The sequence below is a fragment of the Epinephelus moara genome, chromosome 24 (assembly GCF_006386435.1).
Source record: "Epinephelus moara isolate mb chromosome 24, YSFRI_EMoa_1.0, whole genome shotgun sequence".
NCBI lineage: Eukaryota > Metazoa > Chordata > Actinopteri > Perciformes > Serranidae > Epinephelus > Epinephelus moara.
Genome location: NC_065529.1, coordinates 8,061,879 through 8,084,450, shown reverse-complemented (window position 1 = coordinate 8,084,450; position 22,572 = coordinate 8,061,879). Strand labels below are relative to the sequence as shown.

The 22,572-nt window shown below is 39.4% G+C and overlaps 1 protein-coding gene across 1 annotated transcript in view; it reads right to left on the bottom strand.

The window, feature by feature from the left end:
• ptprga (protein tyrosine phosphatase receptor type Ga) overlaps positions 1-22,572 on the bottom strand; it is a 613,968-nt gene that overhangs the window by 225,005 nt on the left and 366,391 nt on the right. Inside the window, exon 3 of the mRNA XM_050039320.1 lies at positions 7,416-7,598. Within this exon, the coding sequence (XP_049895277.1) occupies positions 7,416-7,598 (183 nt within the window). The remainder of the gene's footprint in view (positions 1-7,415; positions 7,599-22,572) is intronic.

Sequence of the window (22,572 nt, the reverse complement as noted above, 5' to 3'; positions counted from 1 at the left end):
GTAGGGGGTTATCCACCCCCTCCCTGCCTGCCTCCATTGCTCCTTCACAGCATTCAGCAGCGTCTCCACCAGGTGATCCCTCCACAGATAAAACGCTCATCTGTCATTTAGAAACAGTGCAGAATCCATGCATAATTTGTGCCACAAATGCAGGGACATTTGTCTTGTTAGCCATGCATTATGTAGCGGGGGGAGAACAGAAGCTGCGCGCCATTTTGTTTCGCAGCTGTTGTTTGTGTTAGCATTTTTACATGGCTCTCTACATGCTGCGGCATCCCAAATCCATTTAGATTGTGCTCTGCTGTGTTTCTTACTTTGCAGGTGGCCATCATCACCATCTCTTTTTTTTCTCAGCGAGCAGCCTGGGTGGCCATGGGGAGATGGTTCGAGTTGCTGAAGGCCTGGGGACGCTCTGCATCAAACGTGTCAGGGAATTTTTTATCCTGACTGCGATGATGAGGTCTTCTCTTTCTCTGCCTGTGTCTCTCACTCTCATCTTTATGTTTGTGCTAGCGGGTGTCAGCACTGGTGATCCTCTACCTGAAGGTCAGTTCGTCTGTGCTCTCCCACAGGGGATGACAACACTCAGTGTGTCCGCCTCGCCTGATTGAGCTACCAGCGCTCAGACAAACGGATGTCTCACATCTCAGCGACGTACTGCCACCCGCTCATGATGCAGTGACTGGGAGGTGGGCAGGACATTTACTCACTCTCTGTGACCTTAATCAGTCACTGAAAATTGGGAACAAAAACAGGTACAGCAACAAGCCTGCTGAGGGAATTTGCAAGCATGGAGGGATGCTTTGTTCTCCAGCTCTCCTGTCCTTTAATGGCCACAGTGTGATTAAGATTATTACTAGGACAGCCGTATAGCCATTTTGAGCATATTTGCCATATTATTCTTTTAATGTTTTAGACAGGACCTGCTTGTCTGTATTCTGTCTCTTATAGATAGTGTTACAATGAAGGGTGTTCATATTAAATGTTGCCATGTTTCAAACAGTTGAGTAAACTTATTTAGAATAATAATAATAATAATAATATATGGTCATGGTCCAGATGGGCTACTGCAAGTGTTTACATTACATTACAGGGAAACTTTATGTGTTAATTTCTCCCCACTTTTGGATGATATTCCTGTTGCAACATGTCCAGTTGCGTTAAGAAGCTTTTGTTGATTATTTTTCACAGTGAAAAGCACTGCTATCATCTGTAAAGCCAATGGTCCCCAACTGATGGGTCGCGGTCCAAAAGTGGGGTTGGGGGTACTTTCTAAATGGACTGCAAGTGACTCATGAATGTGTCAAGTTTGTAAAAAACACACTTCATTTTTAAGTATAGTGAATTTCTGGCATTGAGCTTTTACTCTGAAATACAGTTTCCTGCTGTAAAGTGAGTTACTAACAAACAGCTACTTAACAGAACCAGTAAAGTGGCTTGACAACGTGGCCAAACGCAAGTATCACACTGAATGTATTAAACTATGTGGACCTTCATCTAATGACTCAGGAGAAATCTGAACCCTGGGGCTGGACCAGTTGGGAAACACTGTGTTAAGCTGCTTTCACACCACCACATGGTTATGTCTCCAACAACCACCTACTTGCAAGAGAGTTTAAAGCGCGTTTAGAAGCAGCTGCTGCCGCGAGAGTCCATGGCTGTGATGACAGGCAGGTGCTTGATTAAACACTGGCAGATATGCAAGCTAGTTTGTAGCTGCATACTGCAGCAACACAACAGAAATCACTGAAATTACTAAAGATTTTTATATATTTGGACAATTTAACCAGTCAACCGGAGATTGGTCGAAAAATTATCCCAGGCCCGATTTTTCTTTTGGTTGTCTTTATAAGTTGCTTGCGCTGTAATTCTTGGTCTTTTGGCACCAACGTTATCGGCTCCTCCATCTTGTCTTTCTGCTTCCGCCGAGTTACATGAGGTGGTGTGAAAGCGCCTTTACAGTTATTCCCCAACTGCAAGTACATAGCTAACTTAGTTGTGGCCACATGCTAACGCCAGTTAAACATAATCTTTTGGTTGCCAATGATAATTTCTCCCCAATTTTGGATCATATTCCTGAAGGAACATGTTCAAATGTGTGACAGTAAGAAGCTTCTATTTTTGATTTCTCAAAAAGCGCCTCCATTCTCTGTTACAGCCACACACTAATATACTGTACATGTTTCTACATGCTATTGTCAGGGAAAGATGTAACCTGTTGTTGCTGATGTTGTTAGTGTCTCCCTGGTTTTGGATCATATTCCTGCAGATTTGTGCTGTCAGGACGTCAGTCACTGGAGGTCAGTGAAGAGGCATCACAACAACAGGGTGAAGGAAAGGACAGATTGGCGCTGGTCATGAGCAGGCTTGAAACCACCTGTCCCAAGCACCCATTTTCTGAGTGATGGAAATGGTGTTGGACATCATCATCTCTCTCTCTCTCTCTCTCTCTCTCTCTCTCTCTCCCTCCCTCTCTCTCAAATCACAATGTTATATGAGCACCACAATGCACTACATTCAGTGATGGAAGACAAATTCAAATAATTTAGTTAAAATAGCAATTTACAATATCACACTATAAAAACACTGGTACAAAGAATACTGGTAGAGGTGCAGGTAGAAGAAGTCCTGCATTCAAAAGTTACTGATAAGACTATTGGCAACAAAATTTATTTTAATTATCAAAGTAAACTTATTCATTATTGGATCATTATTGATACTGGTACTTTCATGTTGTGACTTCATGTTTGTCAATGCTGAGGCCAATTAACGACTTCATATACTGTTTGGTAGTTTAATCTGCAATATCACCGTTAACCATAGCTGTGACTGCATCATGCTAACCAAACTAGCAGCTTGTCCTAATATGGTCATTTCTGGCCCTAAAAGTCTAAGATGGCTACGTCCATTATATTACAGGCTGTGGTTCCATTCATCAGTCATATTGTGGGACGCAATTAATATCGCAGCCTCAAGGAGCTGCAAGTGGGGCTCTACACTTCATTAGCCTACATTTGTTTTGGTCACGCCAAGCTTGACGTAAAGTAAAAAAAAAGAATTTGGTCAATTGTGATAGAATTAGTGTTACGAAACTGAGTAACAGCTACTTCAACTTAAGTTTTCAGGGAAAATAGATGAGCATGTCAACTCTGTCTTAGTCCGTGTTAAATCAGGGCAGCACTGGCTGCCAAAGTAGCATTTGTTGCAGACATTTATTTTTGACTGTCTCCCAGCAATGATGTATTTAATCATTGCTTTTCTATTAGTGAAGCCTTCACTCTCACTTACAACTGAATGCAAATCAGTTCTCTACATCACATGACTTGAACTCAAGGAACTCATAAACAGCTGCAGGAGCCATATTTTTTATTTCTCTCACCATTTCCTCTGTGTAGCTGTTTTGACAGTTAGTTGACATTTGCCTGAGTGGATAACAATATAATTAATGCTCCGACTGTAACGACAAATGGCACGGTTATATGCAAGGCCTAATAAACAGCAAGTGCTATGGGGTGTTTTACCAAAACATTTGGCATATTCAAATAGCCTGTACAGGCTGATGTTGGAATAGAGGACCCCCGAGAAAGTACCAGTCTATCCTGACTGGAAACTCGACACATTCAGACTGACAGTGTATGCCCCACCATAATGATGCACTGGGAATGAGTCACAAGTGTGGCTCAACTGCTGCCATGTTAAACAAATGAGCATCTATGAGGCAGCTGTGTGAGAAATAAGGTATTAATGACAAGACAGATGAACCCTACAGATATTGGATGATCTGTGCGGAGGGATGATGTAGTTGCTGATTAAATCCTGCCATAGCAAGCAACATCTTTATTAGAATCAAATATCCTGAAATGCTGCATGGTCAATCAGCATTTTACATGGGACTGTAATTGCAAGATTTAAATTTAAAGCTTTATGACCAGCTCTCTCCAACATCAGGCATATTATCTATTAGGGTTGGGTTTGACATTTTTTTGATAGTACCAAAACTATGAAAACTATGCCTCACTGTAGGAAACCCTTTTTCTATTGCACAGAAAAAGCCAAAATTTACAAATGTTAAATGTTGTTTAAATAAAAGCATCATTAAAATAAATAAATACAGTGGAGAAAAAAAGCCAAGATTTTTATTCAAATAAAATACGCTGTGACCTAACCAGGCTTGATGCCAGCTGTCAGTACTTGCCAGTTTTTGATACTCTTCATACTGAAGTTATTATAATTCAATATCTTTTATCCAAGTGAGGAATATCTGTCATATAAAACATTGTTTTTCAACATATACTCATCTGTTATTATCTACATCATAAGACTGATCAATACACTATGTTTTTCTGGCAGCAGAGGTACAGTACGTATCTCTCTGTCAGGAGAGCAGATTTTAACTTTAACACTGACAGTCAGACACAGAGAAAAAGTGAAAGAGAGGCCATGGCAGCAGTTAGTAAGGAGCTGCTCTGTGTGACTGTTACAAGTTGTGCTGTAACGAAGCCCAGCAGCAGGTGGGGATGATTGACAACTCATTTCATCTGAGGATATCACACAGTTTCTTACATTGGCCTAAAAAACTGCGATGACTGGCTAAAATACAATGGTTTTTGAGCTTCTGGTATGCTGGTAGGCTGATTTAATTACCTTTGGATAAAGCCAGGCTAACTGCTTTCATGTTTCCAGTCACTGTGCTAAGCTAAGCTAAGCTAATGGGGTCCTAATATTTAATGTGCAGACAGGAGAGTGGTATTGATCTTTTTATCTAACTCTCTCCGAAAGCAAATAAGTGCATTTCCATTGTGTTGAGCTGTTGCTTTAACCAGATGCTTTACATTATGATCTTTTTAGCCAGGCTATCCCTATGGCTCTAGGGATGGTGATGTTGGGCAGTTTATCTGTCAGTTGGGCGGGTCAGACAAAAATATCTCAATCACTATTGGACATTTAATTGCCTTTAAATGTTATGCAGAAATTCTTGGTCCCCACTGTTGAATGAGTGCCTTTGGTGATGTCCTGACTTTTTCTCTAACACAAGCAGCAGGTCAAAAATTTGGTGGATATATTCATGGAATGTGTGATCCCTGGTGATTCACTTCACTTTTAATAGTTTAACACATGTCCAAATGTGTCCATGTCCTCATACTTGTTAGATATGATGATGTCTTTGAAAGGATTAGAATGTTCTATTTGTTGAAGTCTCTCTTTTGTCATTAAGGCTAATAGGAATGGCCTTAATTTTACACAACAGACAATTTGGCAATTTATTCAAATGTGTCATCACATAAAACTCGCACATCCTTGATGCAAATGATGGGATGTAAAACATTATTGTGCGAATCACACAGCTGTGCTCTGGGCAGCACTCAAAGTGCTGTCAACAGCGATGCCAACCACCTGTGGCCTCTGCATCTCAAAAGCCTTTCAACTTCATTTCTCCACTGTGGGGAAAGGATCATCCATCTTAGTGACAACCTGGAATTGTGAAAAATACCTGTGGCTGACAAGGAGGGTCCTCGAGATGCCAAGAGAGTCGAATGCAGATGGCCCGGCGCTGAATCCTACAGGCAGTGACACCTGCCACGGCACTTGTACTAATATGGATGCAGCATGTCTGAGAGAAAATGGGATGTGTAATCTTCATCATAAATGACTTCCTGCATATTGCACCTGTCTTGTTTTATAATCATGTGCGGGGAAGTGATGCAACAGATGTTTGACATGCAGACACCTGCCAATATGAGCTGGGATTATTAGAGGTGTCACACTTCAGCTTTCATTCTCTCTGCACTGTGGTCCATTACAGCATTATGCGGTATGGTTACAAACATTATGTCATGAAAATCTAGCTACTTGTCTTTAAAGAACATGACCCTGACTACTGTTTTGAGGTTTGTATCTACATATTGTGATCTTAACTTTGCTCAATGTAATAGGCTATTCAGTGGAAGTGAACTGGAAGATACAAATAAAATTAAAGACACAGAATATTTTTGGGGTGTTGTTTTACACCATGGGTCTTTTTTTTCATCGTTTCTTTCACTTATGATAAGATTAAACTCAGAATCATTGCAGGGTTCTGGGAACACGATAATACTGTTACAACGATAGAAGCAGTGCAACAAGCCAACAGGAGAGCGAGAATGTGAGCACATACAGATGTTGGCTCTCATCCCTCAATACAGAAGGAAACTGTGAGAACACAACTCTGGTAAGGACAGCACTTCTGTAAACTTGAACCAGGGAGTATTTTTAATATTACAGCCACGTTCCCAGACCTCAACTGTGTATCCAATTTAATTGAATGAATCTTTATTGTCCCCAAAGGGCAATTTGGGTGCAGCATAAAAAAACATGGGAGACTCATATGGCACAACAACAAAAACAATATCAACAACAAGTAACAAGAAACATTGCAATTAGTGTGGGTTCAAGAACGCAAAATCAAACTGGCACCACCAGTGACCCAACCTGGTCTTATTGGCTCAAAAAGCATAGGCAATTGGTTTTTAAATTTGTAAATCATTCTTTATGTCTCATCAAAACTCTAAAACGCCCTGCTGGCGAAGGGGTGAAATGCTATCTATTTTCGAGTAGATGGATATCTACTGTTGTTTGAATGCAGTGCCATACCTTGCCAAATGTTTCATCTCCACTTTACAGACAAGATGCATCTATAAAAACTGATATTTCAGCCTACTTCCACTACTTAAAAAGTATCAAAGAAAGAGTTCACATCCCAAACTTACAAGGAGACAACTCCCTGCATCCAGCAACTGCCTGTGGTTGTAGTTGTTGTGTGTGTTTTTGTGTTTTGGTGCATCCACTCTGGGTAAGAAATCCAAACAAGTCAACAGCCTTTGCTTGTTTACAACTGACGTATTAAAGCCTCGCTGAGCCTCTGTATCTCTGTAAACTAATCACACATTATCCAAAGTGTTGTTTAAACGTAAAGAAACAAAAGGTTTCACCATATCTGCTACATAATAATGTAGAAATGTAGGACATCCTTGGTTTGCAAAAATGTACAATGCCAATTTTGAGCAATTGAGTTGTAGTGTCATTGGAAGGAATTTGGGATCATCCAATGGAGACCATAAATATTGAACCAAGTCTGATGACTGATAGATTGACTGGGAATTATCACAACTTCAGGATTTCCTAGAAGTGGGGCCAGTTATAAACTAAATGGCAATTTCTGTGAATAGTTGGGACCTACAAGGTGTCTGCTTTTCCTAAACTGTAGATAGACTTCTTTTTCAACCTTTTTCAACCTTTAGCTGGCTCTTTTATTTTACAATGTCAAACATTTTCAGGCATTGTGAGTGTAGGAAAAAAGAGTATCCCACAGAAGTCAGGAAGCTATAAACAGAGATAAATCCAATCTGCAACAGGAGCCTGCGTTGTCTTTACTGTACCTGTTTTGCCGGTGTTCTTCATAGATGTCTTATTGGAGGATTCGGTATCAAAGCCCTCCAGTGTCAACTCCTGATACTCTGTGGATACTTTGGTATCCTGGTCCACAATGTTGATTGGTGACTGGTTTCTCTCTCTGCATTCTGGGTAGGCTGATGCCCATCCTTCATCTGGCCCATATATACCTGAGGAAGACAAGAAAAGTAACAGGGTCCCATCACAAGGAGGATACATTTTGATGTGAAACTGAGTAGGCTTTAGAAGGATACATCAGAGAAAAATGACATTTCAGAACCATCTCATGTCCTCTGAAAACAGCTGACAGCGTACACTGCCAAGTCATCTGAATTCCAATTAAACATTGCTCACAGAATAAACACCATGAGCCCCAAACAGAGGCAGCTGCTGAAAAAGCAAAACATTTTCATTCATGTGGTAAATAGAGAATTTCAAAATGTCATTATTATGAGGCCATGATGTGTCCCGCTGCTGCCATTTGCCACATCTTATATATAAAATAAATTCTATATTTGGTTTTGCACTGCTGACCTCCCTCTCAACTTCCCCTCAGACAACCCCACTGCATTCAGTGTCAGTCACAATGCTACTGAGCTGACAGGGCTCCCTAAAACACCTCAGATGAGTTGCGAGGAAGCTAGTGTGTGCATGTATGTGTCGCCACAGTATGTGTGGAGAGACATCCTTTGACAGTAAATGTCCATGGAGTGAAAGCCAGAGGCCAGGGGAGCACTGGAGTCACTTTTTGCAGAGGCATGTGAGAGAAAGATAGTCAGAGGGAAGGCCAGGACTGAAATGTCACAGGGCTCTGCTTTAACACCTGAGTGTTTACTCAAAGAGCAGGGCTGTAGCTTCTGGGCACACCGGGGGCTGGATGTTGCCTGAGGCCCCTCAACCCCAACCATGGACACAGTGAATTTAACACTTACAGGAATAGTAGAGCAGTTGAAAAATAAATGTCTAGTGATCTTAATAGTATACGTGTTAACGATTGGCAGTGTTATTACACATGTTAGTGGCTATAGGAAGTGAAAGTGATACTGGAACTTCTGGACCATGTGGATAAAACCTAAACCAAAAGTGAAAGTTAGCATAGGGTAGGGGGTTTCTGGGTCAAATAGGACTTTCAACTAGCTTGTGTCAGAGTCCTGCACCAGGTCTGGTACCTGCAGATACCCACAAAAAGCTGTGTAACTGGTAAAAATATGTATACATATATGAATTCACAGGCATGGGTAAAAATGAAGTACACACAAACAGGAAGTGAGTGAAAACAAAAATCTGTTTTTTTATTTTTTATTTGTCAGAATAAAACAAATGAAAAAGATCTATATGTGTAATATTCTGACATCTTAATCACTATAATCAAGCCGCAACTCCTTTTATTTTGAAAGTCAATGACACAAGTAGAACCTTTGACCCTGTCGTCACATTTGTCACTGACGTGGAAGACTCCAGCGATGAAACTTTGCAGCGCGAGGATGAAGTGGCAGCCTACAATGAGTTTAAGACACCCAAGGAGGATCCTTTTGAGGTTTTATGGTGGTGGAAGGAGCATGCTAACATGTTCGCAGCTAGTGAAAGAGACGTTTCCTCTGCTGGTTTTGTAATTCAAGAACACAGAACCTATTTTAATGGGAGTGACTGTAGCCTTTGTGTGTTTAGTAATGGCTGCTGGTGGGGTCATGAGACTTTTATGAACAGGTGGGGCTTTGACTTAGACATAATGGCCAGTAAAGAGTCCGTTCTAGTACTGAGCTCTATGGGTATGGGCAGGAGCAGGTTTTCAAAAAAGGACCCATGCAGGAATCTGGTTTGTGTCCCATGAAAAGCCAAAAGTCAATATTGTTTCAACATAATGCTACATAAAGTACATACCTAGGTCCCTCGTACAACAAAAAGTCAGCATTGTTTTATTGTAAACTCACATAATTTACGTTTGGTCGTCGCACACTTAGGTAACTCATATGACATATTTACGCCATGTTATGTTATCAATATGTAACAAACATACTTATTTTAACCCAAAACATCTTTTTTTTCTAAACCTAACCAAGTAGTTTTGTTGTCTTAACTTTATCATGACCATTTCATATTAACCATGTGTGTTTCAGCTGTGTGTCATGTAGGGAGGATGCCCTGGGCTTCGCTTTGAGATGCCCAGCGGCATGCCACATAGTTATTTGATTTATAGTTATTTGATGACCTGGGAATGAGAGTGGGTTGAAAATATATGTGCTATTGTTGTTTAAATTTCTGCTAAGGCATTTAAAGGACAATTCACCATACACTCTAGACAATCAAGGGTTAAACTTCACCAGCTGGACAGAAAAGACCGAGTCAATGAGTCGAGTCAAGTTGCAGCAGCTCTTACACTGAGTGGGGGTGAGTAGCTGGATGGTCTTGTGGGTTAAATGTGTCTGATCATATAATGGAGCCATGAATGCTGGGTAGGAAAGGTTAAAACGGTCTAATCCTGACTGTAAATGGAAAACATGGCATTTCACAGCTGTTAGAGTAGCCCATATTATATATCATATATTATTATTTGCTTCTGAAACACATGGAACATTCAAGGTTGATATCACTTCCATAATGTTGAAAGCTGAAATTACTGTTAAAGATCGTATTTCATGGTGTCTGCTGCTCTGTTTTTCTCTCTTCCCCATTCCTATTGCTGTGAGCTGATCTGTGTTAATGCATATGACCTTTGCCTTGATGGTAACAGTTAATAATGTGCACCTTCTAGAATAGACCTGAAATGTAACAAGTGGATGCATTATCATTTGTTTATCATTAATGGGTCTCCAAAATGCATTTGTTGTGAGCTTAATCACGAACCATTTTTAAATGTATTCAGTAAGTTGCAAAAAGCTTAGATGTAGTGTCGAGAGGGGATCAGTTAGGAAAGCTGAAAAACACTGTATGACATTTTCTGGTTTTAAATTGGGTAACTTTCCAACATGTCTGATCTGTGAATTTACCCTCCAGTAATGTTACACTGTACTGACACACCTCAGTTCACTTGTACATCACTGCAGCAAGGTTCAACCCCCGCAGTTCAGTTTAAACTAGATTTGTAGATGCTGTTGAGGTGCTCATGCATTGCAGTTGTGAGGTTTTAAAAAAGACAATATCAGAAGGCAACAACCTGGTATAACAGAAATACATGGGGGGGGACTAAAGTCTGATTACGTGGTGGCATGTAATGTGATAAAATTGCATGCAAGCACCACAGTTACAGTGCCAAATGGAAAGTCAATGAGAATTATTTGTCATAGTTGACACACAAATTCCCTAGTTCAAAGATGTCATGCAAAGGGCTGTGGATAATGTTAGGACCCCATACGCAGTGTAAAGAGCTAGAAAGTCAAATTAGGAGGAGGTCTAGATGGTGGATGGGTTAACCAAATGTAGGACTTTCACCCAGGAAAATGCAGGAGACCACCAAACAAACGCAGGACTTTCACCCAGGACCCCGCTGTGCGTAAAACTCAAAGTCCACAATGACTTCTTTTAACTTTATGTACTCATGTCCTTTACATAGTTACTTCTCATTACTTGATGTTCTTGCGTCACTTTACAACATACTCACATCTTGTACGTAACAAACATTGTTATTTAATCAAAATCATGTTCTGTTTATAAACCTAACCAAGTAGTTTTGGTGCCTAAATCCAACCATGCTGTCAACATGTAATTTCAACACAATACATGCCACCACCATGAAATGCTGTGTTAAGAGGACATGTGAGTTCACACTGAAAGGAGAGCACTAATCAAGCCTCTTGGAGGTCAGCATTACCATTATTAAAAACTGCCCATTCTCACTTTAAACTCATCAATTTGTCAATGACCATTTGTCAATGAGTTTGGTGTCAAATACCAATGAAAAGAAGCACCTTTTGCAGTGGTATAATATGCATGGGGCATTTTTTTTCTAGACCTAACCACGTGCTTTTGTTGTGTAAACTTACAAAAATAAACAGAATACCTTCTTTTTTTTTTTTTTTTTTACTAGGCAGTAAGTTTATTTTGAACAAAAAAATTATGTGTGTAATGAGCAGGAACTGTACATTTCCTGTGAAAATGGAAACGTATTTTGAAAAGACCCAATCATGAAACAAGCGTCAATTGAAACGTTTATGTCCAAAACTGACACAGGAAGCTACAAGGTGCGTCATATTTTTACGTTTTGGTCCTATGACAAAGCAGCGGTATTTAACGGGTTGGGTTAAGAAAGGTGTGTATAAAAATTAGGCTAAATATTAATGTTAAGCATGTTCTTTTTGAGGTTTTGGTCTTTTGTCAATGTCACTTTCTTGACGTTTTATCCTTTACTGTTGCAATGACCTAGTTTCTTCTCATCTCAGCATTGCATTTTAACTCACTATAAAATACAAATCACCCGTCCACTGCTATATTTCCCTGCATGTGCCCTGAAAACAACAATTATCCAAAGACTTGTGTATTTTCTCTGAATTAATGAGATGACACAGACATTGACATGACATTTGAAGAAGTTCATCTGATTTTGCTCTACTACAAACTGGTGTCCTGCATGTATGCTTTTTATCTGATTGCATCCTCATACCTGTCTCAGACTTGTATCATGAGATGGAAAACCTAGATAATAGACCACATGACCCTAATTAATTGCTCCACATTCAGCCCTACATTCAGATAATCTCATTTGTGTAAGGCCCAGAGCTGCTTTGCTTCAGCACCGTTTCCCATTCAGGCAGCTCTGTGAGCGGCGCAGACCTATAATTCTCCTGTCAGTGGAAATGAGTCAATCTCTACGATGTGGAGGACGCTACGTGAGGCGTTAAAAGCAGTTTTCATTGAGACGTCACTAAATTTCAGGCAAGGTGTATTGCTCTGGCATTTACTGGAATACACAGAAAAACAGCTCAAATTGATGCGTTGATACCACTCTTAAAAAGGTAGTCATCTTTCCTCTGAAATACTGCTGCAGTGGTGTTTGAACTGCGTTTGACCATTGAAATGGTAGCAGATAACTACCCTGTCACTGGCATATTTATTGTGTCTTACTTTGAACTGCGAACAACTGCTATTTTATTTCTCTCCAAATTAGTTATGTGGTATAGCGCAGCTGTTGCAACCACACTGTTTAAGTTTGTTTAAAGGGGAAATCCGCTGATTTAACAAGCAAATGTGGCCCAAATCAAAATATTTTGCTCATATGTGATACAGATCTATTTTTTACAGAGTAGTGTGGGCATAGATATCTGATTTTTTTCCCAACACATCCGGGCTTTCAGATGTGGTCCTAAATCTGACTGTGAACACGGTCATATCAGAGTTCATACGTATTTTCCCATACAGCAAAGTGTTTACCACTTCATACTTTGCTACTCAGGAGCTACATATAGTGTCAGAGCGGTTCGCTGAAACTACAGAAGACTGCGGTAGCTGTGCAGCCTACTGCAGCAGCATGCATGACTACAGCGTCTGACCGCCAGATGCTTTCTGACAGGGACAGCTTACCTAGATGCCCTAAAGCCTTGTGGTGAGGCACTGACAGAGATCCTGGAATGTAGCCCTGGACATCCTAAAGTTTTGGAGCAACTGTTCCCCCATGAAACACTCCACATTGTGGCTCCATCAATCCTCCTGCACCCACACCTCTCTCCATACAGAACTACCAGCAATAGCTGCAAGTATAGAGCTATGGCTTTTGCCATAATTCATAATTATCTTTTATATTTCTCCTATGCAATGGTGACTTAATTGTACAATTATTCCTTGCAATGCTGCCTTAACTGTGCAATACCGTGTGGTAATTAGTGCAATTACTGTATTCAAATATGCAGTATTCTTTAGTTTACTAAGGTATATATTTATTCAACATATAATGCACAGAACTGTACATATTTCTTATGTTTATTCTTATTCTTGCTTTTATCCTATTGATGTATATATTGTAGTGAACATTATAGCATAATTCATATTTTACATTTCTGAATGTATCATACTAGTTTATACATTGTAATGTAGTACAATGCACATATTTGTATATTTTTACACACTTACAGACTCAGCACAATGAACATATTTTTATTCTTAATATCTAAGTACTAGTGTTAAAAATTGTAGCAGAATGCACATTTTCTATTTCTATTTTTATTTTATTTCATTGTTTTACTTAATATTTACTTTTTTCATACTAATATTCTTACTTCTTATAATATTCTTTACATTGGAGCAACTGTAACGAATCACAGTTTCCCCTGGGGATTGATAAAGTATTTCTGATGCTGATTCTGATCCTGATTTGTGTTTCTTTGTCCTCTTATCCTCATGTCATTGTTTCAATGGCTCATAATCCCAAGACTCAATAGTCCAAGAAATGTCCCACTGGACCGAAAGCCCATAACAGCCCGTCATCTTACAATTTTTTTTTTTTTTTTTTAAATGCACATTTCCTCAAAAATAGCTTCACAGTCTGCCAAAAAGAAGCACATAGCTTAGCAGTACGCAGTATGACAAGGTCTGATGATGTCTCTCTCATCAATTCCTAGCCACGTGCTTCTTTTTGGGTGAGTACAGTGGAAAAAACCGCACTTCGGAAATCATGAATTGTCATCCGACCTCTGCAGCAAATCACTCAGAGATAAACGTTTGCACCACCATGTCATTCATTTTTCCCAAATACCTGTGCCTCGCAAATCTGATGTTGTCATTGTTGATTCATCACGCATGTGTGTGACGTTATGAGTTGCATGTGAGGCATTTCAGAGCAGAGGTTCATTCACACTGATGTCAGATATGGTTTACTTCAAACGTAATTGTGACCAGCGCAGGCAGAGAGATCAGATCCAGCTGTGTTTGTGGTGATTGAACCTGGTATTTTTGTCCAAACCTGATATTTACCTAACTCTGTTTTTTTTTTTTTGTTTCTTTGCCCAAACCTAACCACATGTTAACTAATGTTGTCACAATATAAAATTAAAAGGTAAATAAAGATAAAGTTTCAGCATATCCACTACATATGAAATGTGTGGATCTACAATGTGCATGGTTTGCAGAAATGCACAATGTCAACATTTAATCTGGCCATTGGGTTGCCTACTCTCTGCTGCCTTCATTGAAATAATTATTTTGAAAAATATGTCTCTTGTGAGTCCAACCAATTTCATGGAAGGCCGATACTAAATCACTGGAACAGCTCATTTACAACTTATTTGTATTTGTATTTATTAATTAGAAGATTGATGTAGTACTTATCATTGCTCCTTTGGGTTTTCACTATATGTCTTAATCACGCCCAGAACACATGCAATAAATGGGGCCAATCATATCTCAAAAGCTGTCAGAAAGAGGTATAGGAGAAGGTGCTAGAGATCCATCTACACACGTCTGCTTCACCTGGCTACACTGCATGCGATCATTGGTAAAGTCTAGTCTCATTTATGATAGATAACACTTGTATCACATCAGTTTAAAACCTCAAGCTGTTCTTGTACTGTGGCATCGTCACTGAAACAAATTGAAGCTAGTCTATTTCAGGGAGGTGTGAGTGTCCTAACCCCGATGCTACACTCCATTAGCCTTTAAAACTGCCAATGATTTTGAATAAAGGAGGGGCCAGTCCTCCATTTATCAGTAACAGAGAGGATGTAAATATAGTCTCCGATTCCCTAGACTTTCTGTAGCTAAGATATAACTGTTCATATGCAGCTTTTTTCTATATAACAATAATAATAATAATAATAATAATAGTTCCTATGTTCTTGATTTTAAACCATAGCATCTGTGATGTAGTTTATGGGTTTCTAATAGAATGTGCTAAAGCCTGTAATTTGGGTTTATGTGTTGCTGTCTAGAGGCAACATTAACATTAATTAACAGCACATTACATTGATGATAAGCTCATTGTTAGCAATGGCCCATGACTCCTTGTCAAATGAATCCATGATGTATAAATATTTGAATCTCGTGATAATTACTATTTTAATAGCTTCATATTGTATTCACTGTATAAAGGCGTGTTTATACATGGCACTTTAGGTCGCCCTGCATGTTTTATAGGTTTATGCAATTTTACATACGTGGTAGGGGGTCACAGTTGAAGTAATTATGACAATTTTGTTGTTGTTTTTTTTTTTTTCAGTGTTAAACTGCTGTTCATTAAACTAAGCTTCTTGTTGTCCCTTCACTGAGAATAATTCTGCTGATGAGTTAATACCCCCACGTTGCCCCCTGAACCCCCGAGAGCATTTGAGTATAAAGTAAATGGAGGAAGTGCTGAGGTTGTATCAACAGCAAACACCACATGGAAGCAGATCAGTTAACAGTAAGGCCTCTTACTGACATATGGTCAATTAAAACATTGAAAATTAGAGATTACAAAGTATGTCTCAAATAAAGATCTGGGGCCAGTTGCACAAAATACCTTCAGCTAAGATTTTCCATTAAAGGGATAGTGCACCCAAAAATGAAAATTCAGCCATTAGGAGAAGTTGTGTTGCTACGCCCTCTCCCCTTGGATCTCCGCAAGTGATGTGAGGACTCTAAAACGTCACCTGAGCCTCTATCGGCATATGGATGAGTAGATAATGGCTGAATTTTCATTTTTGGGTGCACTATCCCTTTAAGTCCTAGTTCCATTTTCCTGACTCTGAAGTCTTCCCCTCAAGATTTCCTTAAAATGCTCACGTAAATATGGTTTTCTCCTTGTCTTGGTCTTACACTCAAGGAATCCTTACACTGTTGCACAAAATACCTTAACAACCAAAGCAAGGTAAAAACAACAACCCAACAACCTTTGACTCTATCTTAACTGTAACATGACAACCTAACACACCCTGCGAAGTGTGTTCTGCGACTAGAAGACCCCAATGGATTCACTTTTGATTTTACACTTCAGATCTGACTGAATTACTTTTCTCTATTCTGTTATGTGGGGATCAAATTTACTTCATAGTTTGTGCTTTTTATGATTATATTCCTCCAGAAGTGTAATCTCTTTCTCTCCTGACCAATGTGGTTTTCCTGTCTTCTTTTCCTCTGCCATTTTTTCCACTATCTAACTATAAGCCAACTTTGTGAGACGATAACATGCATCACAAGCCTGAGTCCAAACAAACAATCTCCATGGAAACTTGTAGCGCTGTAAAATCCCTTTCAACACTGCGAGTGAGTTCATGTTTTCCTTAACTAAGGAAAACTTTTTAGGGATTCTGTGCAACTGTGTAAGTCCCTCAGCTAAGGAGAAATTAAGTGTTTTTGCAACTGGTCCCTGGATCTTTCTTCATTTGAGGTGAATAAAGGCCACACATTTATGCTTAAAACTGCACCTCTAAAACTAGGTTGTTACAAGAGAAAGACATGCTACTAAAGCTTAGCGAGCTTTTAGTATCCCTGTTCATGTTTAAAAACATGTTTTCAGGGGCTTTAAAACAGTGTCTAAAGGATTTATGTGTTCAAACACATAATGAGACATTTCTTGGAGTCTCATACTGAAACATAAGCTGTTTTTCTAAGAGATGGTAGTGATTCCTCATGTAGACGACTGAAGGCGATATCGCATGTATTACTAGTTAAAAACAAGGTTCCATATCTGGGATTGATCTACCTTAGAAAGACTTATTATTTCTGAGTAATGTAGTGAGAAGAAGGTTAAAGAAGGATAAGTTGATGAGATTCCAGTGATCTCTTGATACATCAACATGTTTTTAACCACAACAGTGGCTCCAAAACTGTGTTCCAGAGCTGGTGGGAGAGTTTGGCATTCGAGCAGAAACGCAGTTAAATTGCTTTTCTGTGAGAGAGTCTAATGCCATTTTGTCTGGAAATCAAATCCAAAAACAACTTGAAAAGATGCAGCCTCCATAACTGTTTTATTTACTGATAAACAAAAGCGCTGCTGGAGAATTGTCCAGCGTTGGTGGAGGTGTGTGCTTCTGAATGCGCTCTTGTTTATATTGCATTTTTATAGGAATTCATGCATGAATGCCACCTCTTACATCCCACTCACTTTTATTTTCTCACTGAAACATCATGAACATCAGTCCAAGTGTACAATATCCATAAATATGCATGTCTGACGGCAGCTGGGTGACTGCATCGGCGGGGATGTTAATGGTCACATGCCCACACTTTTTTTATAAAAGCGTTTTGGATGTACAGGATGTGATGCGATGAAACACACAGCTATGGAAAATCATTAAATCTCAAAAGAGGAAAATGATACATTGTAAGAGGAGAGCTGGATAGGTATACGAGGAGATGGAAAAAAAGGGCAGATGAGGTCAATGCCATGGAAACAGTGACAGATTTTTTTTGCTCATACATACAGCCAGTGTCATGTGTACGTGGGTGCATGTAAATGTGTATCTCCAAGCACCTAAAACACCCGTAACTATCACATTGACAGCTGCAGGACATATGAACACTGCCATTATGTTGAGCACAGACACCTTTCTTTTTATTCAACCATGCTCCGGCTTATAATAAGAACTTTCAGAACCTTTTGGTTATAAAAAACAGTACATACACAGTAATTTTCACTGACTCTCACTGTCGAGCCAATTTCAAAGAGTGAAAGAATAAAACATCAAGGTATAGTCGGCCCAACAGCTCACAGCAATCAGAAACATCAGGAAAAGTTCCCCTCCTTCTGTCTGAAGTACAAACTCTTCAAACAAGAAACTGAATATACACAAGGTGATATGGGGACTTGTTTCTCTGTAGATGTGGAGCTGATCCATTTTGTCAGTTTGTCTTTGGGGCTATGATGCCACATAAAGATATTTCCTCAAAGTAATGTAGCTTTGGCAAATCAATTTGGCTACAGTTGGTGTACTGAAACACTTACAGTTGAAACCTTTTAAAAATGTAGATTACAAAAACAACATTGTAGAAATACAGCATATTACTGGCAGTGTAGCAGTTTAAACTTCACATTCTACTCTAATAAATTTAACAGTAAGCAAATCACAGTAGTAAGCCCGTAAAATAATGGTAGGATCCTGGCAGCTACAGCTGCTGCCAGTAGTTTACTGTAAGTTTACGGCAAAATTTGTCACTGTAATTAGTTTCCTAGTCTTTGTCAATTCTGAGCAGCACTGTTACCAGTTTGGATTCAAAACTTCCTTCCGCATTTTATTTCATTTCAGCATTTGTTTTCTAGCCACTCCATCAGCAACATCCCATAATTTACTTAGTGTCCATTAGTTGAAAAACAACAACAACCAGCCTCTTAGGGATGGATCATTGTGTGTGTTTCATAGTGAACTGGTTAGTCAAGCATTACACCGACTGCTGCAGCTGTAATAAATGCCTGAAGAAGACCTCGCCTACAAATTGGCAATGTCAACAGAAACTGATCCGAGCTCTGACTGGATCTCTCCTCCTCCGTCTCCCTCCTTCTCCTGCCCACTAACACCAGCTCCCACTATATGCACCCCTCTTGCTCTAAACTCTGCCCTTAATTGAAAGCAATACTGGGCTCCTGGGTTCTAAAATGAATTTGTCTATGATTACTCATGCCCTGGCGCGTTGCAAGCACCGGGTAATGTCTACTTCATTGAATTAGGCGGCATCCTGTTCTCCTTCCATCTCCGTCCTTGCCCAGGGGCGGCTATTGATTGAGGTGGTCTGGCTTTCGTATAAGGCTAGCATTACCTATGGATCCAGACAGCTGCAGCCTGGCCGGCAAATGCAGTGGAAGGGAGAACGTGAAGCGATTAGTCATTGCCTTAATACAGCTAATTTCTGCTGAAAGCAGCATTATGGGGGGGCGCAAAGGTAAAGGAGGGAAGGAAAGAGGAGACTAGCATGACTGCTAGAGCGCTAACCTCAATCACACACCTGGCTAATGGCTAAGAAGCTGTGTGCTGAATAGGCGGACTTACAAAAGGGCGCTGAACCTAGAAATCTACTTCCCTCTTTAAGTTTCCATTATGCTCCCTCCTGCACTGACTGCATGTGTTAAGAGGTTGTCGAGACCAACTAGTACAATGCAAAAGAGCTTGTACTATATGATTTGTACAAGTTAAACAATGTCCAATCATTTCTCAGTGACATGGTGCAGGGTCTTAAGTCTGTTCTAGGACTCAAATTAACTGGTGGGTGAATCAGCAATTGAGCTGCTCTGTAATCAGCAATCAGCCTCACAATGCTTTGTGCATTATGGTCTTGCAAGGCCATCAGTGATCAAATTCTGCTTCAGGCCCCCAAAAGGCCAGACCTGCTAGGACTCAGACAGCAAGTTTGAAAAATTTCTGAATGTATGTTATTAAGTTCTCCTGGGTTTTAATTTCCTTACACTATTTCTGCACTGTAGTCTGACAAGTTCATCTTATTTGAAAAAATGTAGGAAACTGCCTTGAAAAAGGAAAGTAAATATAACTATTGGTCTTAAGTTTTTTTTACTTTATATCTAGTTATTAAGTTTACTTAAATGTGTTGTTGTTTTTATTTATTTTTGAGTTGTCTTTTAAAGTGTTAAACCAAGTTAGTCTGGTTTAACTAAACAGTTGTGTTTACTAAGAAGAATTTAGGAAACTGATTGCTATAGAAAAATAAAGTAAGTACAACAAAGACTGATTAATTTGCCTTTTCAAGGTAACTGGTTTCCTAGATTTTTTTAAAGATCAACTAGTCAGATTTTACAGTGTGTGGCCAACTGTTAAAATAACACTGTGACATCAGAAAATAGGCTTGTTTTCTGTCTTACCCAGAATCAGATGGGGAGATTGATGTAGTCTCCTTCTCTGTGTATCTAGTGAAGAAATAGGTCAGTCTTAAATGTGTTTAACCTCCCTTCGCACAAAGTGCGGAAGCAGGGGAAACTGCAAGCTTAGCCCAATCAGAGGTGAAAAGACTTCAATATCTGCAAAAAAATTCTTATTTACATGTTGGATCCTCTTATGAAGCTGAAGTGAAAAGGACTTCATTCCACAATGGATCGCTGAGAGGCATCCACTTGCCTAACAAGATCACAACCTTGGATTTGTAAATGGTAAAATGGACTGCACTTGTATGATACCCTTCTAGTCTTCCAACCACTCAAAGCACTTTTTACACTTCATATCACATTCACCCATTCACACACACATCCACACACTAGTCGCCGAGGCTACTATACATGGTGCCGCTGCTGGTGTGCTGCTCTTGCACACCGATGGAACAGCCATTGGGGGGTAATTTGGGGTTCAGTATCTTGCCCAAGGATACTTTGACATGCGTATGAGAAGCCAGGGATCGAACCACCAATCTTAATTACCTGCCCACATGTCTGCCACACTCTACCTCTGAACCACAGCTGCCCAGGTAGGAAAGTTTTTGCAGAATTGAGAGAAGAGCTAGCCAAGATGAATTAAAGTTGAGCTCATCTGATCTGACTCCAAAAGTCCTCAGTGTCTTGCTTCTTGTAGTTCAATACTACCAGTACAATATTTACTGCTAGTGAGTTGTACATGCAACAGTCTGCATACAGTATGCAATTCACTATTTGATGCAAGGTTAAAAGCCGCCATAAATAATGTGCTAAAGGCCATCTTTTACAGTCTAAATGTAATGTTTACTGTAAATCCCAAAATGGAAAATTCTCTTAACATTAATGAAAGACTTAAAAAAAACAACTTAAATATACATTAACTTTTCAATCAAAATAAATTAACATCATCAACTCAAAATAATAAAAACAGCAGATTTTTGATAAGTCTGTATCTATAGAAGTCATTTAACGGCCATAATTCAGTCTAAATGAAAGCATCTAACTGGATTATTTTAATGTTGCCTGTAACTTTAATACAGGCTGAGTTAGGCTACTTAATGTTTCCAACTGTCCAGCATCCAGTACAGACAGTTGTAGGCTGTTTTTGTTTCATAATAATCATTATGTGGAAAAATAATTTGTTTGAATTTCTGTCATTAAAATTTTTTTTTTTTTTTTTTGTAATGGTAAAAAAGAGCAAGAGAGAGAGAAATTCCCACAGACTCACTGCAATGATGCTAACTGGCATGTCATTCAACACAATGTTGCTCACCTTCTTCATTGGGATGGGGAGGGGTAAGGTTATGGGGAGACAGGGCTGCTGCTTCTGACTCATCTGTTGTTGAGTCTGGTAAAAGGGGCAGGGACAACTGATTTAATATGAATACCTTGCTAAACATTTACCTGCACTAATTAAATGTAGGTTAAAAAGGAGTGAAATGTAGGCTAACACTAGTCTGTAGCTAGCTTATTTCACTATGGACATTAAGCTAACAGGTTCATTTCTACCACTCAGACTATAGGCTACCCACTTTTCTTGGAGAAAAACTGGCTCACATATTGACACCCTTTCTTTTGCCTCTCTCTCCTTTCTCTCTTTCCTTTTGTGAAAACCGAATTTTCTTTCAGTATGAGATAGCATGATGACGACTGTAGCGTTGTAGCGCAACTGCTGACTGCTACTAAGATCCGACCGTCACCGTCAGTGCGCTGAAGCAGGACCAAACCATTCCTGCAGATACAGGGGGGTAGTCAGTCAATATGGATGTTTAATTTTTGGTCAATGGGGATATTTAACGTTTACTGCCTAAAACAAGTAAAAACAAAGAGATCATTATCACTATCACTATATTTGAAAAAAAAAATCTTAATGATGATGGTTTAATAATTTTATATTACTTTTTACCTATTGTTGATTGACCTATGGTTAATCCCCGCCCTCAAACGCGATGAGCCAATCACAGTGCGTATAGCCATTCTCATACACTCAGACGAGCCAATCACAGTGCGTATAGCCATTCTCATACACTCAGACATTCTCTGCCTGGACGTTCATTGACATGCATTACAGAAAGTCAGTTTTGTTCGGTTTTATGAGCTTTTTCAGAGATTTGAAGTTTAACAATGGTGAAACAGTGTGCATGGGGTACATGCAACTCCGACACAAGGTATCCTGAGAGGCTGGGTGACGAGGTGTATTGTTTATTCTTTCCTAAACCACATCTCAACCAAGAAAAGTGTCTCCTTTGGATAACATTGTGTGGTAACATTAGACCACAACATCAACTAAACTTGAATAAGATTAACAATGATGTCTACATCTGTTTTAAGGTAAGTCAACATCGTGTTTGAGGCAACATATTGCCACTTTGATGGAAAGAAATATAAAGTTA